The sequence below is a fragment of the Halichoeres trimaculatus genome, unplaced genomic scaffold (genome assembly GCF_033239565.1).
Source record: "Halichoeres trimaculatus isolate MK-OKI-2021-1 unplaced genomic scaffold, fHalTri1.1 fHalTri1_scaffold_20, whole genome shotgun sequence".
Lineage (NCBI taxonomy): Eukaryota > Metazoa > Chordata > Actinopteri > Labriformes > Labridae > Halichoeres > Halichoeres trimaculatus.
In genome coordinates, this window is record NW_027437198.1 from 21,250,413 (window position 1) to 21,275,960 (window position 25,548).

Consider the following 25,548-nt stretch of genomic DNA (forward strand, 5'->3'; position numbering starts at 1 on the left):
ATTGATAATTTCTCTATACATTGATGTTTTTATCATCTTGTTAAGTTTAACTTTTCCCAATTCACATTAACTTTTAAACTATATTCTACTAAACTTTCTACTGTACCACTATCTCTGTCCATTGAGGTACACTTCTCCAGAAATCTTAATGACTGGAATTGTGATTGGTTTAGAAAAGCTTGCTTGAGTTACCCCCAAAATGCAGATAGAGTAGTGGTGTGCTGTAGGGTGACTCTGTACTGGGAGAAGTATTTGACAGGGGGTGAGTAAAGTATTATAAAACTTCTATCCTTAAATGTTGAAAACAAGTTTCATATTGAAGTTAAAGTATAAATGTGGAAGCACTAATAGTGTCTTTTTTTGTCTTTAAGAACATGAATGTTATTATTGAGATTTACTTGCCACCCACCTGAAGCACCATAGTAGGGTTTGCAAAAGATAGTTTCTCCACAATCTTGCTGTAACAGTCCTGCATCATGGCTTGGTCCTGGGTGAAGCAGAAAGTAGCCAGCTCTTCAGGAGCCTCTCCTTGCCCACAGTTATCAAGCTGCTCCTCCATCTCCCCGCGGAGGCCCTCAGCCTGCATGCTGCCCAAGAAGGTCGGCAGAGCTGAAGGCAGTTTACTCCCTGTGAACATAATAAATTAACAGACATTTAGTATTTATATTTACCACCCGAATCAGTGATCATTTTCTTTAATGCTATCTGGTTCTGAGCCATAGAGCTTATCTGCTCCTAGTTGACAATGAAGGTGCATCACTTTCTTAAATCTGATTGATTAGGATTGAACAAAGAAATATCAGGCTCTTAAAAGCTGAACAGATGCATGAATACCTGAATTCTGAGCTTCCCCTCCCAGCGACAGTGAACCCACAATCGCAGGGTAGAGGATGAGATGTGGGGAGTCCTGGGCCACTCGACACAACAGGCTGCATATACTCTGTCTGATGTAAGCCTCTGGATGGTTGAGGCGAGAAAAAAGCTGGGGAATGATACCTGGTAGGGACACAAATTTTAGAGCACAAGGAAGTCAGTGAGGTTAGGGTTATTGACGTATGACATAGCCTCAAAAGTATATGACAATGCTTGAAGGTAATTTGCATTATTGATAACTAAAAACATTTATTAATGACCTGTTGTCTGTACTCATGACTCTTTGGCTTTAATTCACATCTTTAGTCAGATGTCCAAATGTAGAAGTCATCGTTTGACTTCAATTTCATTTTTGCTTCTCAAGTTGTTAGAAGACTGTAACCAACGGCAACTCTCAGCAAATAAAGTCCAAGCAAAAGATCTTATATCCCTCAACCTCACAGAGCAAATATTCAGAAAGTGTTTGCTTTCTTTGCATGAGAATAAATATCTAGTGATTTGACATACCCCTCCAGGGTGCTGTTGGGGTGGAGGCTAAGCCCAGTTCAAGGCTTTCCCTCAGTTCACCCGCATGCTTCACCAGCAGACGAAGAAGACGTAGAGTTGCCATGACAATGACATCATCATTGCTCTGCTTGCCATTTTGACATGACAGCAACAGTTTAGGGTCATCCTCATCTATATGGACCTAAAACCCAAAATATATTCTGAATGAGAGACAAAATAGATACCTAGAGTTTCATGACGGTGCCATCAACAGTAAAAAATTTTCGTATAGTTGATGGGTCTCACCTGTCCGGCATTGAGCTTGAGGAATGTAAAATAAGCCTGACAGGACACCCTGTAGAGGCCGAAGATGCGGTCCACCACACGTCTCCAAACCCGTATCAGACCATCAGTAACAGCCTGGCCTGCATCCACCAGCCAGGGGCATGAGCCAGTGAGGTGTCGCCAGATCAGGTCTACCATGTCGTCTTCATCATCTTCCTGCTGGAGAGCCATCTCCTCATCCTGATAAAAAAAAATAAAACCATGAAAAATGTTAAATGAGTGAAATTTCTTGAAAGATAACAGAGGTAGCTTGACATATGCAGCTGACACTAAGTGAAACCCTTTAAGAAAGCCACAAGACAGTTAGTAGCTTAAGGTGCATTTCAACTAGAAGGCCCAGAAATATAACTGTTAATTAATTGTTCCCGTGGCCCATAGTTTGTCTGTGTTTCCACCAACTGCCAAAGACCTGGGCAGTTAATGTAAATCAGACCAGTGACAAATGGAGAAATATACAAGTGATTCCAAAACACCACAAGAATTGAGTAAGACAAAAATGAAGACCATTCAGCAAAAATGACACTACAGAAAGAAACCGCTCAGCCATCTAAAGCATCCAGACCAAGGAGAAAGACCCGTGTTTTGGCTAAAGAATGACCCAGAAGCTTGCTCCAGATGTGGATCAGTTTCCTTTCAGGTCATTTCTCTTCCAAATGGTTATAAACATTTCAAATATAGAAAGGCTTTGTCAGTCAAGAAGCCCCTACCTGAATGCCAGTGGGTCGACACATTGCCTGTCCAAGAATGCTGAAGATGGTGTCTTTGTCCTTTTCACTAGTGGACGCTGGCAGCAGCTCCTCAATCTCTTTCCTCTCCCCAGGAAGAAGAGGCAGTCCCTCCCCTTGGCTTGAGATGGAAAAATCAAATGGAAGAAAATTATCTGAAAGTACTGTTTAATTGGCCAGCAAACAAAACACTTAGTTGAGTATAATTCTAACAGGCAACAAAATCAGTGAACTGAATAAAAACAATCTAAAAAAAAAAACATAATTATTAGAATGCTCTAAATTTCAAAATGAAATACTAAACTGTATAAAGTTATACAGGTGAAGCCCAACATCAACACATTTCTCCAGCTGGAGCACTCACCTTGCGTTATCCACCACCTTCCTGCCCCAGCGGTAAGCCCAGCTGGCGAGGGCTGCCCAGGCCTTGGCCATCTCTGGAGCCAGACTGACAGAAAGCTGGTAGAGTTGGCCCAACACGAAGTCAGGTTCTCCAACCCCAACACTTACTGCAGAAATAAACCACAAACATTAAAATAAGATAGTTTAAATGAATACATATCAGCTATGTCGTCAACATTTGGCCTTGAGGTAAGAGAAACTAAGCACAGACACTTAACCCTGGAGTCTGATAAATCCAGGTGAGCTTGTACATTAAATATTACCTGAAGTCTCAGCGATGATGTGGGGGATACCCCGGACCTCCAGGGGAACCTCCAGTAGATCAGACATAACCAGGCTCAAAGGCGACATGCTGCTCACTGTGTTTGCAGAGTTAACTGCTCCTGTCTTCTTTAACACCTAAAACGAAACAGTACCAGTCCATGTTTATTGTGACAATGTCTGCAAAGCATTTACACTACCATCCATTTTAAAACATGGTTTTAAGGTCTCAACCAATGAGATCTACTTAGGTATTATTGATTTTTGCATCTCAGTTTTGCATTTGATAGGCATCAAATGCGTAACATTACCCAACAAGTAAAGTTATGTACTTTTATGCCCAGGATTATGTCAGCTCAGACTTTCCCTTCAGCTGCTGAAAGTAAACTGATAAAGTAAGCATGTAATGCAGATCATAGACTTATCCAGTTTTCTGTCTTTACTCCTGAATAATGAAGACTGTCAGCAGCAGACCTCAGCTTTTAATATAGCAGTGATTTCTGGCTGGAGAATGAGAAAGATCGCCACCCCTCTTGATCTGCTGTTATATCTTAATTTCCAAAAGTCATAGGGAATGTGGTTACAGAGTCTCTGTGGGAAAATGTGTTATTGACAGCTGACTATTTTTATAAGATTAAAAAAAAGAGGATGTAATTCTTCCAAAATGTTATGCAAAAAAAATTACTAAACATTAAAGGTCCAGCTAACTTCAAGGTAAAGCTACAAAAGTGAGCGTACCTGTTTCAGCTGAGGCGTCATGTCCTTCCAGTCAGCCAACAGCCATTTGCAGAGTGTCAGCAGTGAGCGGCAGGCAGCACTTTCATTTTTCCCCATTTGGCAGTAGGACAGCGCAGCTCTGCTCAGCATCTCCATGGCTGTCATGGACTGGCCTATGGATAAAAACCACAGTCTAGATGGACTCTGTAAACAGTACCCCCAAAGACACAATCTCTTTTCTCTTATGATAATAAGATAAATACCGTCTTTCTTTTACAATGTGATATCACTGTTAACAACAATCAAATGGTTTTTGAAATTTAATGCAAAATTCAGAAATCTTTCTACCTAAACCTCAGTAGTTCAGTAGTCAGAGGTCTCAGTAGGGCCCAGTAGCTCACCTGCAGTTCTCAAGACTTTGGCTTTCTCTATCTGCAGCTCCGGTCCCCACTTTTCCCCCACAGTGCCTTCCAGCTTGATACACTTGAAGTCCAGACTCAGTTCGTTCTGCTGGTCGTCCTCTTTCGGCCTGGCATCACTGCACTGGCTGAGTAGACGGGAAGCCAGAGCAATGTTGCCCTTTTTGCGGGCAAATTTGACAGCAGTCAGACAGAGCTCTATTACATGGCCATCTATGGACGACGAGTGACCTGGACAAGAGAACAAAGATCTCAGAGCTACAAACAAAGACATTTCAATTAGCCAGGACTTTAGTCCCAAATACACCAGATGCACTTCTGGTCCAGCTCCAGCTCAGCTGTGACCTGCCGGAGCAGGGACACAGTCAAACCGCAACAGAACAAATCCAGTGTAAGTTCACATATTGACTTGAATGGAAACCGAAATCTGGTGCTGTGACCGAGTGGAGCCAGACCGGAGACACACCTGGTGAATTTCAGCCATAAGTCAAAACAAGTTACTAGTTACTTTCAGCCACATCAGAAATATGTAGAGATACTGAAAGGGCAAAATGAACAAATCATGCTGCAGCTGTGTTGTATCGAGTGCTTTCCATAAACACAGCAACAGTTGTTTACAAAAGAAAAGAAGAAAAAAAAGACACACACTAACAACAAAGCAGTCACAGTCAAAAGTTTGGACACACCTTCTCATATCTTGGTCTGTCTTTATTTTTTATCATAATCTAAATTTTAAATAAGTACTGAATACAAAAAAAGAAAAAAACACATCTGTAATTGTTAATTCAACAAAAAAGTGTTATCCAGAATATGATTTGTATTTTACGTTTTCGTAGCCACCTTTTGCTTTGATGACAGTTTTGCAAACAAACTGGATGGCATGAGGATGTCCAAGTTTGTGAAGGTGTGGTGTGTTTTTTATTTAACATTAACCAAGTAACTGCAGTGTGTTTTCGGTTAATGCAATTGTTTCAGCAGCAAAATTTTTCAACTGAACTGTTGAGTTTGTTTTGGTCTTCGGCATGTTTTTCAGTTAATGCAGTTTGAACATTTTTTGCTTATTTCTCTAAATGAAATGGATCAGACTAGGGTTTATTTTTTTTCCTTGATAGCCACAGTGCTAATTTGTCTGCTGTTACGAAGAACCTTAATTGCACTCAGTGGTTTTTACCTTTAAGTTTTTGGAGGAGTTGCCTTTGGAATATTGTGTATCTGAGTGCCTGAAGAAAAGGCTGGACGTCCTGTCGCTTACAAGAGCTCAGAGCCTCACTGGATAGAGGGATCACACAGTCCTACAAGGAATACAAACATCAAGAGTTATGTGAAATCTCCTCTGTATTTTGTAGTTCAGAGAAAGAATAACATTTTCTTCCAAGAAAGGAGTGCTAAATGTTAATAAAATGTTTTTTAATATCCTGCAAAAGATCAAAACCCTGTATGCAATAAAAAAATAGTGCAAAGGCATATCAAATGTTGGGACAGAAATCTTTTTGTTTAAAAAAACTCAACATGTTGACCAGTCACACTGTAAGAAAATTGCATTTGGGTATTTCATAAAATTGAACTTAAGGTATGTGTGTACATACTTCTTTTCCAGTGAACGTGTTCTCAAGGGTAGCAGTACAATGAAGCTGCAGGGTAGGAAGGCTGGGCAGGGCATCAGAAAGAGTGAGGGTAGACAGGCGAAGAGGACCCAAACAGATCCGTCCAGTCTGTTTCAGGCAGCGCACCAATATACTGCAAAATCACATGACAGTAATTATGGAAACTGTTTAACTTATGACATGGGATTGGAACAGATTCAAAAGAAGAACTAAACTTTTATTCATTAATGTGTTAATGCACATTTTCTGTTTTTAAATTGTAAGAGCTATGTATGAGCAGCACTTACTCTGGATTCAGTGCAGTCTTCTCATGTGGTTCATTTGCTTTCCCGATGGCGCTTACAGCACTGCGAAGAAGCTGCACCTCAACAGCTCTCTGCAGCTCATTTGGATCAGGACTTATGAAGGGAATAAGCCTTTTGAGATCTGACAGACAGAAAAGACAATTAAATGTGAATGTTGGAACAATTGGAATTTTTTGGATAATTAGAATTGCTTCTTGTTACCAAAAATGTGAGGATATGGGTCTCCTGTTTTGCTCTTACCAAGTTTGTCCTTGGTGTTGGAGAGTGAGCTGTAATCCTCGCCAGGCAGCAGCTCCAGCTGCACTCCACACTCAGCCAGATCTCCATCCTCAAAGCAGCTCAGAGCCTGGACGTAGTTACAATCCGTCTTGAGGTTGATGCTGACTGGGTTGGTAGAGTTCTGTTTGATGGTGTGGATTGTAGCCTGCCACTCCTTCACAGATGCCCAGTCGCAGAGGGCCACGTAGCACTGACATGCTTTGTTGGCCAGGAAGTTGATCACCTCAGGAGAACACTCACTGGATTTTAGCAGCACCGTCTTCTTGATGTCACCTGTGTGAAAAATTTAATAAATGTAATACACAAATTCAAATGCCAACTTTTTTTCAAGATAGAAATTACAAAATGATGTATCCTATCACAGTAAATTATGTAAATTCTGTCATATTTTATTTGTAATTAGAGGGACAGCATTAAACACTGGAATACCGTTGGTGGTGTGTTTTGGGCTACATGTGTTGCTGGAAAGCTTGAGTAGACAGCAGTCAGAGCTTTTGATGCTGCAGTCCATTCCTGTAACTGCAGATAGCTGATCTTGATACTCCAGAGATGCCTTCTCAAACCTACACACACATTTAGACAGATGGAGGTGAATTAGTTAATTATTTCAATGAATTGAGAGGACGTTTGAAAAAAGCTGGGTAACTTACCGTCCCTCTGCTTGCAGTGCAACTGATGACAGCCAACTTAGACTCTTGCCAGCTGTGAGGAGACTCCAGGCTGACAGGCCCTGGATGGCTTCAGGACAATGCAGCTCACACAAAGCTTCCACCAGCAATGTCAAAGGAACCTCTAGCTCCGGTCCCTGATAAACAAAGTTTAATAATAATCTAAACCAGGGGTTTCAAACTCATATCATTTAGAGGTATAGATTTGTTCCTACGAGATCTTATTGCTCATTTTTTGCTGAAATCAATATTATCAAACACATGAACACACAGGCTACTATCAGTTTTTTTTAAACCATTAACATAAGGTACCTGTACTATTTTGTCAGTCCTGCATACTGGCATATATACAACATAAAAAAAAGTCAGTTACATTTTTTTTTTTTTGGGGGGGGGGAACAAATATTTACAAGGCAGAAAGAAATACATCACTTGATCTTTTCAGTCCCCAGAGAATTATTATATTCTCTTTTTCCCTTTTTTAAACTGGGTTTGGACTATTCCTTGTAGAGAGCAGTAAAATAATTGTACAGACACAACACTATTCAGACAAACAGTCAGTTACAGTGAGCCTTGAGCCACATTCTTGGGGTTAGGAAATTTGGCCCTGCTAACAGTTTAAAATAGTCTACCTTGGCCAGCCCAAGTTTAACCGGAAATAATAATAATGGCAAGTGGGAGCACACTGGTTATGTCATTTACATGAACACACAAGAAGGAATACTGTTTTTCAACATGCTATGGTCTCCTGGACTTAAAAACGTCTCCATCATAGCTGCTCCCATCACACAATTACCAAGCACATTCAAAGTCACCGGTTTACTTTTAAATAGGGATGGGCGAGTACCAATACCAGGTATCAGTATCGGGCCAATACCAGCCTTTTGTCAAGGTATCCATACTCGTGAGGGCTGCAGATACCATCAGCAGATAGTCTAGGCAAGAAAATCTTACGTCGAGCAAGTCCTCCTCGCCACTAGATGCTGCTAATTGCTGCGGTTTAACATAATGTGCACCAGGTCCTGTTCAGACAACATGAATGAACCGGGGAGTTATCTGTTTAACTGTTTTATTTTGCACTTTAGTTTACTTTAAAAAATACTCAAACTCTGACAGTTGTTAGTTTTGTTGTGCACTTTTTATATATATTTTTCAAATGTTTATCAAAAAAATTCTAAACTCAGAGAGTTGTTAGTGTTTTTATTTGGATTTTTTTAAGATAACCGCTCAGAAAGCTCCCTCACCCCAGTTCCAATGAGGAGGCCCTGTTTTGAAAAAACAGTTCACTTTGGTATTGAAGGGGAATGCATTTGGATTTGCAAAACTGGTTTCCAGTTACTTTTTAATAAACTTTTGGTTTTTCATTTTTTTAATATATATACTACTGTAAGATTGTGGGCTACTCAGGAGTGTTATCAGGAAACAGAGCATCTGCACTAACCTGGGGGCTGCTGTTCTTTATCTCTGAAAGAAGGTCAAAGCCGTGACGAATGGTTACTGCAGGCTGGCCAGAGAGAAGACCGACCCTCATCAGTGCGAGGCGGATCCTCGTCAGCCAGTCTTGGCATGTTTGCCGGTTGGTGTAGAAGAATGTCCTGATGCCCTAAGATGCAGAGAGAAAATTTAAATAAATTAACACTGAAACTACTGGCTGCTACAAGAGGTGTTCATTGATCTCAGAGTTTTTTACAGGCTTCTGTTAGTCTGTGCTTGACTTTGCATACCTTTGGTGGAGCAGTGAGAGCATTTGCACAGCCCTCATAAGCATTGTACATGAGCTTCTCAAGGTTCTCGAGATACTGGAGAAGCAGAGCAAGACGAAGCTGATTCGAGTGGTGGCTATCTCCATCACCGCCTGCACCGGCCCAAGCTCCAACATCCTGTTCTGGGTTCAGACTGTGAGCAGCCAGGCTCCGGATCATACCTGTAACACAGACATACCAAAGAGATATGATGGAAGGCTGGGTGGCATGGGTTAAAGTCAGCTTAAATCCAATTTCAAGGGCCAGCACACATGTCCGATCATTACATAAATAGGACCATTAGTCATACAGTACTGTTATGATATGGCCTATTTGGCTGTTGCATTGGCTGCATGCACGACCAATTGCACTACAAAAGCAAGGCATGTGCAGAAAATTCTGTATATTTATATGAAACTGACCTCAGCTATGTACAATGAACAATAGACGTAACAGTTTCTTTACCCTCAATAGTCTGGAAGGTGTCCTGAGCTCGACCCAATGGTGTTCTGAGTTTTGACATTACAGTGAACTGTGCAGCCTCCCATACTGCCCACTGCCACAGCACTGTCTCCGTTTTCAACAACGCGTGGGGTACCACATCCAGCCTGTTGCCATCGACACCTCCTCGGCCATTTCGTTTCTCCAGACGCTGGCAGCTGTGGTATAGACGCTCCAGCCAGGGCTCCTTGCTGTGGGTACAGAACGATGAAGCTTAGGAGGTGACACTTGGCAAAGAAGCCTGAGGAACAACTTTCTGGAATGGTATCAACAGAACTAACCAGAACAAGAGAAAATTGTCAACTATTTCAAGTCAAAAGACTTTCTAACCTTCCATACTTACAGTTTTTTAGTTGTAGGGAGAAAGCTATAATAAAGTATGTCTCCTCACTTGTGATAAGACAAAGTACAAAAAAGGAAAAGCTGAGCTATAACGTTCACTATTAATTTACAGACAAACCATTTAGGACAAAGTTCCTCTGATGGAGAAACAAACTATAAAAATCAATTTCTGATGCTCCCTGATCAAATTACTGGAGCAAAAAATTCATACAGTTGACCACTCTATGTCAGTGAAAAGTACCCTCCACGATGCAGGACTCCGTATAGGATAAAGCTGATGAGATCACTGAAGTCCTGGGGGTGAAATGTGCTGCTTGGTGCTCGACTCATATGGTAGCGAATGGCCATTGAGATCTCCCTCATCTTGGGGTGGCTGTGATTACTACCGACACACACACACACACACACACAAAACATGATTACAATTAAACATCATTGTAAAAAATGGTCTAAAACCCTAGCTGTATGAGTCACTGGTCACAGAGACACAGATCTTTTGATAGAGAATATCAGTGGGCTTTTTTCTGCCCATTATTTTCAAACTTCCTGCCACATAAATAAGTCATGGACATAAGCTCTAAAAAGCAATGTGTGCCATATCCTCAGCATTTAAAAGCAATCCAACACAAAAAACACAAAGAAATCTAGAAATCCAACAAATAAAAAATATATATTTTTGCTGTTTTCATCTGTTAATGTAATAACGTTCTGTGTATTAGTCCTTTGACAACTTGCTACTATGTATTCTGTAATCAGAACTACAGTTGTACTCTTCCATGTTGTGGTAATCATACACAGTGCAATTTGTACGGATAAATTGGTTTATTAAAAATCTTCTAGTAGTAACAGAAGTCTTACCTCAACGTCACATCAAGTGGGATTGTCCTGAGCAGCTTGCCGTAGGCTTGCCTAACCTTCACTGCTGAGTGGACCAACTGGACTCTGCACACATCCACACACCTATGGGACAGCCACACAACACACACAACTTATTAGCAAATGTATTCCTACGTCAATATAAAATGAAAAAAATGCAGATGACATTAATGTATTAATAATTCAAGCTTCTGAGTGATGGTTATACAACTTTACCTCTGCAGCAACTCAGGCGTCAGTGATGAAGAGAGGACTTGCAAGCTGTGGCAGGTCTGAAGGCAAATGCTCTGATCTTCATTCAAAGCTACCCAGAAAAACAAGGGGGGGGAATTTTTAAAAACACCAGTCACAAAAAACTTAACTACAGAAATAACAAGGTCATAGCCTGAAAAGCCTTTGTAGTGGAAATGTTCTGCTCACCATTCGCCAGCAGGCCCCTACAGAACTTGTGAAAGGATGGGAGGGAGAAGAGAGGGCCATAGGTGTCAGACTTCTTCATCAGCACAGATATTTCCTGAGCCCAAGTCAGCAGAAGTCTCCTGGCAAAGGAAAAAACAGATACTTGTAGATAGGTACTTCTGATGTATTCTATTGTAATGCATTTTAAATGTGGACAAAGTATTGTTTTTTTCTTTTTTAATGCATTTCATTTATTGTAGTGCTCATGTCACTTGCCCCCAGAGACGACAACTGCAAAGCTCCAAAATAGGGCTGCAACGATTAGTCGACATAATCGACTACGTCGACGAAAAAAATTCATCGACGCAAATTTTAATAGTCGACGCGTCGTATTATTGTTTTTGTTGTTGTCACATGGTGAAATCAAATACCAGGGGGTAATACTCATTTGTAACTTCAGTTCACAGCATGAGGTGCTGTGTTATTGGATACTTTTATGGGAAAAGATCACTAAGTTCATACGTGAGGAATATTGATGAGGAAAAATCTCCACTCCCAGAGAGCGCTGTGCGCTGACGGAGGCTCTGACGGAGCCTGACAGCTCCCGGAGTTTAGCGTCTGATAACGTGATTTAGAGAGTCTTCTTCACTCTCTGTTACCAACAGTTTTTCAAACTAGTGTAAAAAATTCCCATAACTTTTGAAAAGAGAGGAAATTTATCACTCTCAAGCTCACACTGCACCAGTAACACTCAGCGGGGAGGAGGAGGAGGGGCGGAGTGTGCGTGAGCGAAGTGGAAATAGCGCATGTAGAGAAACGAAACTTAACGCGTTGTTATGGAGGGTTGGGGGAGAGTCAGACGGGATCATACAGAGAGCAAAGCCTCAATGAGCAAATAAACATTAGAAAACAAGCCCAAAGTCACTAATAAACGGTCTGTCCAACACTGCGTACAACGACTTAATTTCCCGTACAACTGCTTCATTCAGTTTGAGATTTAGCATATTTATTTTTTTGTATAGCCAAGTACTTATATTTTTTCACGTCATCATGAATGAAATAAAGACAAACAAAAAAACAAACGTGACACAGGGCTGACCAATCAGAGGTGAGAACCTAACTCTGGGTAAATGCAGTGAAAATGCAAAACACAGGTTGAATTATAAAGGTCTGAACCTTTTAAAGGCCAAATTAGGTTGAAACTCAAAATAATCGTGATTAATCGACTAATCGAAAAAATAATTGATAGATTAGTCGACACTAAAAATAATCGTTAGTTGCAGCCCTACTCCAAAATTTTTTCAGAAGTCTCATTCGCATTGTCTGAATTTACTGTCAGTTAAAAAGGAACTTGCAGTAAATGTCAATAAACAGACAACTAATCAACTGTGAATTGAAATTTTCATTTTAATCTTAATTTGACCACCCACAAATAGGTAAAAATCTGGCCCCATTGGGGCATTACAGACCATTTCATCAGAGGGACTTTTTAGAGCTTGGTAAATAAAACACTTTAAATAAAGAAAATCTTTTTTTTTTTTATATCAAATTTAAGTAAACTTGTTCATGATTTAAATCAGTAGATGGGTAATAAACAGGCTAATGTATAGCTTTTCTGTAGTTTTAAAAAAATAAGAGTCACATCACAGAGTTTATTTGCACAGACTTTTCACTAATACAAACTATCCCACCTATCTTTCACCATATTAAACACTCCATCTTTAAAGATGCTTATATACAAAACAGATATTGATGGCTAAAGGTGATTATTAACATTCTGCGCACTGTGTGCCTGTGTTTGTGTGAGTGTGAAAGAAAAGGGTGAGAACCTGGCCTCATGGTAGAGGTGCTCCTTCACCAGAAGAACTCCAAGAAGGCTCAGGAGTGTGCTGAAATGTTTTTTAGTTGCTGTGGTAACAGTGCTGATGACGGCTCCATCAAACAAGGACGGGGAGGACGACGACAGACTGGAGGAGATGAAGTGATCATGTCTGGATAAACAGAATAAACTTAATTAGTAAAGAGACTGGAAAGTAGCAAGAATGGTTTCAAAACTTACATTTTTGTAGCTGTGTAGTTTGCATGAGACCTATTTTTTAACATTGTTTTCAGGACTTCAAGGTGAAAGTCAAGGGGCAGTGCTTGGTTGCAGGATGATGATTCTATAAATTAGCCAAGTTATTTGAAACAGTTTGAGAAAGAAAAAACAACAACCCCTCATCAAAAATAAAGTTGGGGTGCATGCTCGTCACTTAACAATAAGGAGACAGGAAATTGCTAAGTATGTGGCAAAAATGTAAAATGTAATATATTTGACTATGAATTCATAAAAGGGAGCAGGGATTCGTCTTCAGTTACAGTGCAAATAACAGCCAAGTTGGCTTGACGCTTCACTTTTTTTTTCACTCCTGATAGTTTGATAAGCTGGAAGTTAAAAATGACAAATACATAAAAACGAATGGAGTTCACTTTAAAGCTTTGTGAACAGTGTGTTGTTGACCACAGTATAGCTGTGTGTATTACCTGGTGCAGTGGGAGTACAGGGAGTAGAGTACAGCATACTGGATGGCAGGGTAGTGGACTGCTATCTCAGAGTGGACCAGCATCAGATTGTGACTCAGCAGAGCAAAGACTGTAGGAGACAGCGCCCACATCTGAACACAAAAAAAGTTAAAATGTTATGACCAGGCACAAAAAAATAGAAGCTAGGATGGTGATGGACTATTTTCTCTTTGAAAGGCAGGACTAAATCTAGGAGAGAGCTGTTCTCACCCCGATAAGAGAATTCTTGGTGTTTCCAATGGTGGTGAGGGTGCTGAGGTTGAAGACAAGGACAAACTGGGCAGTCTCTGGGGTTAAGGTGAGAGGGGCAAAAGCGGGATGCTCAATACTGGGGCAGGTGCCACCAGATGCCAGGACACTGTCAGTTGGTTCCAGGGTTGCCATCAGGCTGGAAAAGGCACATGACATCTCACCCAGTACCATTTTATAAGCTGCCTCCAGTGTTGGAATGTTTTTCAGGCTTAGTAGTGCTTGGTACACACCATGAACAGCTGTCATCACCTGGGGAGTAAGAACCACACAAAGAAATGAAAAGTTATAACGATAAATTCCAGGCATGATATCCCATACTACATGTGTTAAAAGTTAAAGTAATACAGTTTCATTTATCAGATTCAAACCATTTACACCTGGTTAGAGCCTCCCTGGGTTATTATAAAACATAGTTTTGTAGTTTGTTGTCAAAATCTCATTTTAAAGCCTTTCTCTCACACACACAGACACACAGACACACAGACACACAGACACACAGACACACACACACACAGACACACACACACACACACACACACACACACACACACACACACACACACACACACACACACACACACACACACACACACACACACACACACACACCTCTTTCTCCCTATGAAAACGCAGTTCCAGCAGCCGGGAGTCTGGTGCCAACAATTTCTCAACAAAAGACACCGGCAGCTTTGTGTTGATTCGGTCAACAATCTGAAAGTAAATAATAAGTAACAATTATTAAAACAAAATGTTTAAAAAACAAGCAAAAACTTAGAAACTCAGTTGGTCCATCTCCTCACTAACAAAAAATTTTTATTAAAAAAAGAAACTTTTTGAAAGATGTTTAAATCTTATCTTAATAAAGTGAAAATTACAATAAAATCTATTTCACCTGACCTCTAACGCCACTGTTACAATCACAACACAGGTTTAAACTTAACCTTTACAAATATTGTGGGTATTTTAGTCAGTAAAATGAAGTTACCAGTGTAAGAAGGCTAAGCACTGCCAGACTGTAGTCAGAGCAGCAGGTACGGCAGCAGTCCAGTTGGTCCAGGCCATAGTCTAGGACAGCCACGAGCAGCTGACCACAGGGCTCAACACTAGCCAGCAACACTCCAACACATTCATTTCCTGCTGTAAGAACGGCCTCAGAAAACTGAACCTGCTTTGCTGTGGTAACACAAGCCAGAACCCGGTTGAGAACCTGAGGAAACAGAGAAAACTGACGTTAAGGGAGCAGTGGTGAAGATTATTAGTCATACTTAAGAGGTACCATTACTTCAAAACCAATCACACACTCATTCTCTCTTCTGAAACCATTAGTTCTGTTGTTTTTACGCTGCTCAGTCAAGTTAGGTGGAGCTCTTACATCATTGACGTAGACCTCTGTGATCGGTGGTCCTCTGAAGGGGTTGAATCGTTCTCCTATGCTGCGCACAACTGTACTGAAAACCCTCAACAGAGCTGCCAGCTTGGGAAGAGATACAGATGGAGGGGGGATGTCTTCATCCAGCACCTCACCAGACCCAACATGGTTCAGATCCTGTGTGAGTCATACAAATATTTAGAGTCATACATGATATTTTTTTTAAATTCCAACAGCAAATTTTACTAGCATTCAATAAGAACTTGGCAATCTTTTTGTTAGCTTTTTTCATTTCCAAAAAACATTAATTCATGATATTTGTTGAGTTCTAAACTGTATCAAAGTATGACCAAGGAAAAACTGTATGGGTTAAAACTTTGAAAAAAGCTTGACCTCTGCATATGCCTCCATGTCCTCTAAGAATTGTCCCAGCAGAGTGGTGGAGAAGGTCAGATCTGCCACCCAGAACTGTTCCAAACTCTGCAACCATCCTAAAAAAAAATAGGGAGAACACAGGAGTAGAAAAAAACATGTTGCTGCTGTTATGCTTTTCCATCTTGTCACAGGAAACATTGATAGATAAATAAAAACAACAACAACAACAACAAAGCAGCAGGATTTACATAAATCTATTTTTTTTGTATTTTATGCCTCCCAAAAGTTCTTTGCACAAAATCTGGGACTGGGAAATGACTTCACGCCTGAAAACATACTTTCAAATTCAAGTATGAATCAAAAAAACAGATGACTATGAATGACTTTACTGACAAATTTAGAGAGTGATTAGAACAGTCATGGGTGCATCACAAAGACGACTAAAAACCAAAGAGTGTACCCTGCAGAAAAGCTTGTAAACAGAAAATATGGTATGTTAAAACTAAGGGTGTGACTACACACAATTCAGAGGAATTTAAAGGACTTTTCCACACTTTCTTGTGCAGCATTGTTGCAGTCAAGTCTAGGCTTATAGGCCTGTTTAGACTTATTTTCTTTACATAATGAAAAAAAAATAGTTGTGAAAAGATAAAAAATGGATTAAAAATAGAATTATGCAAGATGACATGATAACAGAATCCTCATACATATCAGTTAACAAGATTAAAGTAAAGACTGGACCTACCTGAAACTTGCTGGGTGACTGCCTGCTTCTGTGTGTGGTCAATGTGCCAGCCCACCAGGATGTCAACTGTGTCCTGTGTAAAAACAAGGGAAGTCAAAACCTGATACAGATGCAGATTCTCTACCTCTAAATGTTTGTAAAGTTATAGCAAATCGACCAGTCACTGCTGAAACACTCACTCTGAAGTTTGTGCTGAAGACGTGTGGATAGCAGCGAGCCACCTGAAGAATACACTTCACACTTTGACAAAGCAGCTCTGGGGTGTCAACATTCTCCAGGATGGACTGCAAGTTGCTCATCACCAGCTGGAATGAGAAAAAGTTGATGAAAACTGTGAGTATGGGAGCTGGATGTATAGGACAGATTGATTTCTGATACTTGTCTTCTTATCAAATGTGAACAACATTCTTTGAATGAAACATCAGGGTTTCCTAAACTCAGTAGCTCAAAAATTTTTGCTGCAGCCTCTAAATGGCAGCGAAGCCTGAATATGTTACCTGCATGACGTGAGAGAAAGCCTTCCTTTCTCCAGCCGCCTCCAACGCACGCTGTGCTGCCACCAGATACAACAGCTTCACTTCATCACGGCTGCACGTAGTGAACTTCAGAAAGAGCCACTTGAAGATGCGCTCAGCCTCGTAGCTGAGCACGGTGCAGAGAAGACCCAGGCATGCCGCTGCATCTTGACGCAACTCCCACAGCAGCTTGCTGCTGCACAGAACATGGGAAGAACAAGAAGAACAACGATGTTACAAGATCAGCCATCTATAACTGCTGTAAACAAACTGACAGGGATGACAATAAAGGACTTGTTTCTTCTTTCTTTTTGAATTGTGTTCCTGAGGATAATTCAGGTCCGAGCAACAAATCATTATGAAAACCAAAACAATCCTTAAAATTGTTGAAGCCCAAGTAGTTAGGCTGTGGCTCTATTGAGGCTCTAATGTGATCACTGGATTTTTCACTTTACTTTTTTGCACTAAATCCAAAATTTAGAGCCCATACAATACACACAAAAGGGTCTTGAATTTTCTAAATCCTCCAGTCTTAATTTTTTGTCTTGACTATTGCATGTGCACCAGGCCTGTTGAAAAGTTTCTCCTGAAGAAGAGACCCTAATAATGAAAAGCATCTGTTTAAAAACTGAGGGCATGGCCTTGGTAACTTAAACTGAAAAAAACACCAATTTAAGTATTTAAAGAATGCAGCACAAGCTCTGCAAATATCCACAAATGAAGCTATGAAACACAACTTTCACTTACCTCTCGTTCAAAATGTCATTCAAGGTGCTGAGGATGTTGTCCATCTGTTTGACCAGTATCTATAATGGGGAAATAAAAAGTTAGTTGGTCAGCAGGGTGAAGCAGGACTGTACATAGGGTACACAAGCTGACAACTAAGCCAAACCAGCGCTCTTCCACCTTTGATTATATGACCGTGCAGCAGGGAAATGATCCAACAAAGAAAAAAGAGCATCTTTGATCTGAGAATAGTTTTAATCATTTTGAGAAGTGTTGATCCTGCATGTTTTACTATAATGTTTTTTGACTAGAGCCATTGGTCACTTCAGCCAACAGATTTATTAGTTTGTCCTTATATTTTCTTTCACTGTCACTCGGTAGATCAAACTTCTGCATTCAGCTATAAGTTGACCACTACAGCCTCCAGTGCAGGTGTCTTGGATTTTACACCTGAGCTCTTTCTATGGAGCAGTTTATTGACGATCTCAATCATCAGCAGCCAGGCCTCTGCTCATGGCTGGAAAATCTTGCAGCTAACATTGAACAGGTCAGCTGAGCGTGAGACTTAGATGTCTCGTGAAGGGTGAATCCCACACCATCCTCATTCCTGGGTAACTGTTGTCAAAAGTCTCCCACAGATCCAGCATCTTCACCAGCCTGAACAGGTGGCATGCAATGCTCTTTAAGAAAATAAACATCCAGGGCATTCCCTGATCATCTGGTATCTCAATCGTCCCATCTTTTACAGATAGCACTTAGCCCCAATTACTCTTGTCAAACTGCACTTCCCACTGGATCGTCCAGCACTGGCTGACCTGCAGTGAGTGAAGCTGGTTCTCAGAAGGCACAGAGGGCAGGGGGAAGCCAAACAGATCAACTTTCCATACCAAGTAAGCAACTCTTGCTTGCTTGACACATGCAGTGTGTGCACATGTGTTTACACAATCCCTTGTTGAAGTGACCTGATTACTTATCACTTGAAATTATATTCCCATTCCCAGATAAGTAAAACAACCTGGTGCTTTTACACATCTCCCTGGTTGATAGACCTGGGACTTCTTGTCACTTTTTCCCTGCGTGGATTACACTATAATAGTGCACAAATGGCACCAGACACAAATTAAAATGAATTATGCTTTGAACTTTAATTCCTGGTAACCTCTCTTGAAAGCCTGAGATAGAAATGTATGCTTTTCATGCAGCTCTGACTTTGTTGTGTTTTTAGAATTCATCAATGGGCAGCTGTAAGTGCAGTGCAGAAGTTTGCTATTTGGTGCACAGAACTAGGGATGGGTACCGAATTAGGTACTCTTGAAGGTACTGACCGAATCCTGTCAAAAGTACCGGGTATCGATTCTTGTTAAATCAAAAGGTACCATGTTTAGGTACCTAAATGCATCCTTGTGACTGTGAGGGAGTGAAAGAGTAGGCAATTTTCCATGCTGGACATGAAAACAGCATTGCAAGTTAATATATTGAAGAATAAATATGTCAAAGTGGAAAAAAAACATTATGAAACAAATTGATATTTTTTACAACATGAACACAGAAAAGTACAGAAAATTGGTACCGTTGAGCACCGGTACTGATTGCCAGGTACCGGGCATTGGTACTGTATCGTTTCAAATGTGAAAGGTACCCATCCCTACACAGAACTAGTCTGTGTGAGTGACTTATGGCACAAAATGAAATCTTTGAAGTCTTGACTGAATTATAGAATTCTTTTTGAGATCATTTCCATGTGTCCCACTAAAGGGCATTTAAATAGGTGTAAAAAAAAAAAAAAAGGGAAACATTCTCACCAACTTATTCTCCCCATGGCTGACGAATTCTTTCAGCTGTTTGAGAGTGGCAAGCCTCCGGTCGCGATCATCTTCCCTGGAGACCCGGCGCAGGAGGTTGGCTAGCCGAGACTCCTCTGAGTGAGCCATTCCTCTGTCTGTAAAAACAAAATTAGTAACATCACATCTGTTAAAAGGCCATCTTTGGTCAGTACTGTTTAAAGTTGGACTATGTTTACAATGACTGAATCTTCACAGGTTGGTTTTCAAGTCTGAAATGGGAGAAATAAATTACTTCACTCTTAGTTAAATTCCCTGGATGTGTGATGTCTGCAGAAATATCTCAGCACTATGTAAAGGTCCCATAAGGATTCCTGGTAAAGTTAATGATTTGGTAAAATGAAAGCTATGTAAAGGTCCCATAAGGTCTCATCTGATGACAAGTTTTTCTTTTACCTTGAGAACAACATAACCTGGTCAAAGCATACAAGAATTCAGAAAAAGTCAATACAGCTGTAAAAAAACAAAAGAACTGGCAGATAAGAAAATAAGCCAAAGTTAATGTGCAAATTAGGACGCATCAATTCCCAATCCTTAGCACACAGTAAATCTAATATCTGAGTAAGCCAAGATTTCTGCAAAGTGAGCTCATATTTTGAAAATAACCCTAAAATACAATTTCTTTTTAAAAACTATGGTTTAGTAATGAGAATACAAAAAGCTTTGTAGCAGATTACCCTGCAATTTCTTCATGTCCTTTGAAGTTAAACCACAGTTTCCATGCTGAAAAGGAGTCAAATCTGTTGTCACGTCATTGGGCCTCAACTCTTGCCCCATCGACTTCCAACCAAGTGTATTATCGCAGACACCTTGACCAGCTTCATATCCACCTGTGGGGCACAAAGTATTTGAGGAAATAGAAGGATGTACAATTTGCATAAGCAATGAGAACACTGAACAATCATTTTCTGTGTTGGGGGTTAAATTTAGGGGAAAAAAATGTAATAGCTATCATCTGTAAAGGGTTAGAAGGACCAAGTGTTATCAGAACAACTGTTAAAAAAAAAGAAAATTTTCCCCTTTGACTTTTCTCTAATTATGCTGGATAAGTAATCATTCTAATCCCAATACTAATAGAGATCTCACCCTCTTCCTGGTGTGTATCTTCGGCAGTGTAAGCATCGCTGTGCACCACTGGCTGGTCGGGGCAGCTGGAGGGTAACACGTCATACAACACTGCTGGACCAAGCTCTCTGGGTTTTACTTCGTTTTGGCTGGATGACAGATTGTCAAGTCTGGATACATGGACAGACAAATAAAAACAGTTTATAGATTATCGCACAGTTTTGCGATATGTAATTGCTTAGGTAAATATGAAATGTACACATCTGATTCATGCTTATTTGAGCATAGGCTCAAGCATTCTTTCTTCTACATTAAAATCACATAAGCATACAAAAAACAGAGCCACAATAATAAAGTTTTAAGTTGTTTAGTGATTAAAAAAGAGGAGAGAAAGATTCCTGGTAAAGTTAATGGTGTGGTAAAATGGAAGCTGCTATTCTCATTCGTTTACCAGCATTTATGCTCTTTAAGACTTTTAAAACACATCACATTTGCTTGAGCTGAAATGTGCAGGAAGGTGTTGGATTTGGTTTGCTGCTCAAGTTGCACTTCTCCCTGCCTGCTATGCTTCTGTTTCCCTCTTCGCCACTGCCACTATGCCTCTTTCATAGGTCAGCAAATACTAACATTTGTTTGGTCCTTTAAACATCGAAGAAAGCCACACAGGTTTATGTCTTTTGCACACAGAGAGAAAGCTGGGAAGAGAGACAGACTGACTGGTTCCTTTCTAGTTTTTGTGAGTCCAATACTGTTGGGGTACTAAAAAAACACAAAAACACCATTCTTATTTTTAAATATAGCTGCTATAACCTTCTTTAATTTTTTCCCCCTTGTTGAGTCGAGTCATTATTTTGGGGCATTCGGAACAAACATTGTGAGGTACCCTGAGACAGTAACTGTTTCATACACAGGGTTTATGCTGAAATCCTGAGGTTAAATTCAATACCTTTTTCAGACTATTTTTAAAAACCTTTCAAAAAGTCTCAAGACTTTAAGCTGCTGTTAGCAACCAATCTTTGATGATTGTAGTTTTCATTTTAACATAACTTAGGTAAGCTGAGAAGGAATAAAGCTTGAAAGTATAAATGAAACTAAAGGCAGGTTAATTGACATTCCCATTCCCACAACAAGTAACAGTTATTTAAGGCCAACTTGCATAAAATACATACGGAGGGCTACTAAACTACTGTATGAACTGAGTTTGTTGTCACATTAGCCCACGGATATGTTAGGCTGCTAGCAATACATATAGCCCTCACAAAATTACAACTTTGCTTGTTGTCACGTCTCAAACAACAGAGCTACATAACTGTATTGATAAATCCCCTATCTCATTACATAGTATCCAGTAAAAAGGTGATTTTAACCAAGAAAATTTGTTCCAAAACAACTGAGATCAGGAGAAGCTTTCTCTAAACCTAAGAATCCAAAATCCCAGGTCATCAAAAGTCCGAGAAATTTTCTCAGGAGGCTTGAGAAACTCTTATGATCTAGAGTGAAATATTTTGAGACGCTAAAGCTTTTTCCAGATCCTCATGCTGGTCTGTGATGAGTGTGAATGATCGTCCAATCACCAGGTGTGGTTATTTTTGAAGGTTCAGACCCTGAAAACATTTTCGAAACAGATGGACTATTTCTGTGGCGGATATATGGAACTGTCTGTCTGGCATGTCAAATTAGTTTGTAACAGTCACAAGGAGGAAAATAAATATTCATGGATAAGTTTGGAGTCAAAGCTTGAATACCAATAAAATTTAATACCTCATAACATTACGATTAAGACTTTTTAATACGTTTTAAGGGCCTTAATTTTCCCACAATTGATTTTATCAACTTTTAACAGTTTTTACGACCCGGCAGACACCCTGTATACAGAATAAGATAATGGTCACTCTAGAAATTTTGCAGACTTTGAAATACATAGTAGTAAAATGGACACACAGGTAGGGATTGTTACCAAATAAGGTACTTTTATAGGTACCAACTAGGGATGCACGATATTATTGGCACAATATCAGTATCGGCTGATAGAAGCTTAAAAACACGTTTATCGGTATCGGCAGATATGAAAATTTCTGCTGATAGGCGCAGCTGATAAGGTGCTATTCAGTTAGGATTATTATCATTTTCCATCTGAAAAATAAGCTCCTTAAATAAAATGTAGCACTTCATTTATTTGCACTGCAGAGCTCTGTGTCTGTCACCAGGTTGTTACAGTAGCTCTAAAATAATCAAATGCAACTTGGTTATGTTTAAAAATGCATTGTACATTTAAAGTTCATGTGATCTAAAGGAATTATTTTTCTGTATTTCAATACTGAATTTCTTGAGTTTGAAAAAATAATACATTTCTTATTTATGGTAAAATCAGATGTTTTTTGTCTTGTTTTATGTGTGTTTCTTAAAGAAATACGACCGTTACAATAAGAGTAACATATAAATTCCAGTGCAGGATAGACTTAGCTTTCTTTACAGTGAAAAAAACAAACAAACTTGTGATTATCGGTATTGGCCAAAAGGGGTTTCAATATATCGGCAAAAATCCAATATCGTGCATCCCTAGTACCAACCAAAGTCTGTCTGTAGTACCTGGAACAGATTCACGTACAATCAAACAGTGCCATGTTTAGGTACCTAAACACATCCTTATGACTGTGAGAGAATGAAAGAGTAGGCGATTTTCTATGCTGGACTCTGGACTCTGACTCTATTTAATGTTAATAAATCAGATCGTTCACTCTGCTACTGTGAGCAGCAAATTTCAAGTGTGTCTCAAAATGAAAATCTAAAGAGCATAAGGCAATTTCTTTCAGTAGATGAATATAAATCTCTCTTTATATAAATATATCAATTTACATTTATCTGTAGAGACTTATGTGTAATGAGGGTTCACTTGATTTTACACAATGCTTTCATTCTGCACTTTGCACATTTGTTATTTATTTTTGTACAGGGTTAGGATTGTTGAGGCGCAAGAGTCACTTTTTGTTTGTGTCACAGTAGCATACATGGTTATAGCACAGCAAAACTTAACCAGAGTAGTGGTTGATATAACAGAGAACCCGAGGCTCCCTGAGAGTTTGCTGCCCACTACTCAGCTAGAAAGAATAGTTCACACCTGTTGTTACATGTGTTGTGAAATTTAAACGTTGACGCATGTTCTGTTTTAGCTCTGAAAGTTACTATACACAAACGCAGTAAGACAACCTTTACGCTCTTACAGAAAAACATGCATACTTTCAAGCAACCGCTAATCAATAAAGATTGAAGTTCTTTGATTAAGAGAGCTGATAATGTTGGAGATGGGTGGCGTCTCTCTCATGTTAGCTGTTAGCTGTGTCAGTGTCGTGGTGATGCTAACATGGTGTGTTCAGAATTTGTCATTCTGAGATGAACAACCTTTTGAAACTACACGTTAACAGTTGGCTCTAACCACCATAAATTTCGCTGATGTGAGCTTGGTTCTCCTGGTAATACTTAGCAATTACAGTATTCGAAGTGGTATTATTAAAGTGTTCAGCGTGTCAGTGTTCCTCCACCGAGCTAAAGTTAGCGCCGGGCTCAACAGTCCGCCAGGCGGGCTTCTGGGCAGTTAACCCTAGCCAAAAGGTTAGGCGTTATGTGAAATGAGAAGCTTCAAAACGCTTTGTTTTGAAGATAATAAATGTTGTGATAACGGTAACACTGTCGTGGTGATTAGACACTTGGCATTGCCAACAGAACAGAAAAAAACAGCACACTATAGGCCTTGAGAATCCCCGATTATTACCAACCAACCCTTCTCCGAAAAGGAACACAAACCTGGACTGCCAGTCATTCCAGGGTGGCTGCAGTTTGTGGGCGCCGCTGAGCCGAGACCCCGAGGCTTTACGGCTCATTACCTTTTGGAGAGCAGCATGACCCACTGGCAGCGGTACCAGTATCGCCTCTCTTGTGTTTCTTTTACTGTTATGCGTTTCGAAGACTGATAAATTGGCTAGCAACTGGAAATCCCTCGAAGAGCTAGCATACGGTAGAGCTTCTTCTTCTTCCCAGGGTTCTCGGTGTAGCTGGGATCCTTGACATTTCTCTGCTGCCATCTTCTGGACAGACTGAAACCCTGCTATAACTGCTTTGATTTTACAGCCCCCTTTTTACCTTTCATTTGTCTCACTTTAGAGGCACCCAGAGGGCATTTTAAAAGAGCTTTATAAACTTGAAGGGTATCCCAAGCAAGATTGTAATAGTTAACTAAAACGAAACTAAAAACGAAAACTAAAATTTAAAATACATTGCAATTAACTCAAACTAATAAAAACTACAAAAGAAAACAAAAACGATAAGTAAACTAAAACTGTATCTTGTGTTCACAAAACTAACTGAAACTAACTAAAATGATAGACAAAATTCCCTTAGTTATAGTTTTTGACATTTTCCCAACCAATTTTAGACAGTTTTAGGCAGTTGTCAGTGCCGCACAGCACCATCATAGCGGCGTATAGGGACAAGCTTGTTGACTGCACCGACTGTCTGTGCGCTGTGCTGCGACGAAACGTAATGGAGCAATGAATTAGAGCATCTGTAATAGTTTAATTGTTACAGAGTCCAAGTTTTTTATTGTATTTGAGTCTGCCTTTATTGTTACAGAGTTCAAGTTTTTATTTATTGAAGCTCATATTCTATTGTTTTTTTATAATTCATTTTAATATTATTTTTATGTAATTTATGTCAACATTATTTTACATAATTTATGTTTATATTTTTATACTAAGTTTATATCATTTTCATGTGTTTAAGGCAGCAGCCAACATTTCGGTATCAGCATTGACTAAGCAGTGAGCACTATGTTGGACTTGAAAATAAACAGTATGACAAAATATTTACTCTGACCTTATTTGAATCCTGCACCTGGTTAATAAGGTATGACAAAAATAAAACTAAACTAAAACTGAGCCTTGTTGCAAAAATCAAACCTAAATAAAAACTAGAGTGCCTGCCCTAAAACTAATTCAATCAACATCACATAACAGCATCAAATTCCAGGTTGAGCAAATTCAATCACGAGTAAATAAACATTTTAACCATAAATGTAAAGGGGCCATAAGATTTAGATATAACCTAAATAGACATTAATAAAATAACAATTTGTAACCCACTTAGTGTGCAGATTTGATA

At 39.7% G+C, this 25,548-nt stretch overlaps 1 protein-coding gene across 2 annotated transcripts in view; it reads right to left on the reverse strand.

The window, feature by feature from the left end:
• smg1 (SMG1 nonsense mediated mRNA decay associated PI3K related kinase) overlaps window positions 1-24,455 on the reverse strand; it is a 40,552-nt gene extending 16,097 nt beyond the window's left edge. The window contains exons 1-37 of one of the 2 annotated variants that reach the window (XM_074695996.1): window positions 24,196-24,455; window positions 20,416-20,564; window positions 20,007-20,159; window positions 19,291-19,427; window positions 17,510-17,568; window positions 16,745-16,955; window positions 16,427-16,552; window positions 16,248-16,320; window positions 15,521-15,618; window positions 15,131-15,304; window positions 14,744-14,965; window positions 14,368-14,469; window positions 13,717-14,007; window positions 13,468-13,598; window positions 12,774-12,935; window positions 10,966-11,084; window positions 10,762-10,849; window positions 10,528-10,629; window positions 9,911-10,051; window positions 9,292-9,518; window positions 8,809-9,008; window positions 8,526-8,687; window positions 7,067-7,221; window positions 6,846-6,979; window positions 6,378-6,689; window positions 6,120-6,258; window positions 5,815-5,965; window positions 5,400-5,520; window positions 4,211-4,459; window positions 3,831-3,982; window positions 3,095-3,230; window positions 2,794-2,938; window positions 2,412-2,550; window positions 1,666-1,884; window positions 1,381-1,561; window positions 835-996; window positions 410-627 (exon numbers count right to left, since the gene is read on the reverse strand). In XM_074695996.1, the coding sequence (XP_074552097.1) occupies window positions 410-627; window positions 835-996; window positions 1,381-1,561; window positions 1,666-1,884; window positions 2,412-2,550; window positions 2,794-2,938; window positions 3,095-3,230; window positions 3,831-3,982; window positions 4,211-4,459; window positions 5,400-5,520; window positions 5,815-5,965; window positions 6,120-6,258; window positions 6,378-6,689; window positions 6,846-6,979; window positions 7,067-7,221; window positions 8,526-8,687; window positions 8,809-9,008; window positions 9,292-9,518; window positions 9,911-10,051; window positions 10,528-10,629; window positions 10,762-10,849; window positions 10,966-11,084; window positions 12,774-12,935; window positions 13,468-13,598; window positions 13,717-14,007; window positions 14,368-14,469; window positions 14,744-14,965; window positions 15,131-15,304; window positions 15,521-15,618; window positions 16,248-16,320; window positions 16,427-16,552; window positions 16,745-16,955; window positions 17,510-17,568; window positions 19,291-19,427; window positions 20,007-20,159; window positions 20,416-20,564; window positions 24,196-24,272 (5,817 nt within the window). In that variant the 5' untranslated portion in view covers window positions 24,273-24,455. Of the gene's footprint in view, window positions 1-409; window positions 628-834; window positions 997-1,380; window positions 1,562-1,665; window positions 1,885-2,411; window positions 2,551-2,793; window positions 2,939-3,094; window positions 3,231-3,830; window positions 3,983-4,210; window positions 4,460-5,399; window positions 5,521-5,814; window positions 5,966-6,119; window positions 6,259-6,377; window positions 6,690-6,845; window positions 6,980-7,066; window positions 7,222-8,525; window positions 8,688-8,808; window positions 9,009-9,291; window positions 9,519-9,910; window positions 10,052-10,527; window positions 10,630-10,761; window positions 10,850-10,965; window positions 11,085-12,773; window positions 12,936-13,467; window positions 13,599-13,716; window positions 14,008-14,367; window positions 14,470-14,743; window positions 14,966-15,130; window positions 15,305-15,520; window positions 15,619-16,247; window positions 16,321-16,426; window positions 16,553-16,744; window positions 16,959-17,509; window positions 17,569-19,290; window positions 19,428-20,006; window positions 20,160-20,415; window positions 20,565-24,195 lie in introns of both variants that reach the window. The other variant, XM_074695995.1, reaches the window with a different exon arrangement.
• Between the last annotated feature and the right edge of the window lie 1,093 nt (window positions 24,456-25,548).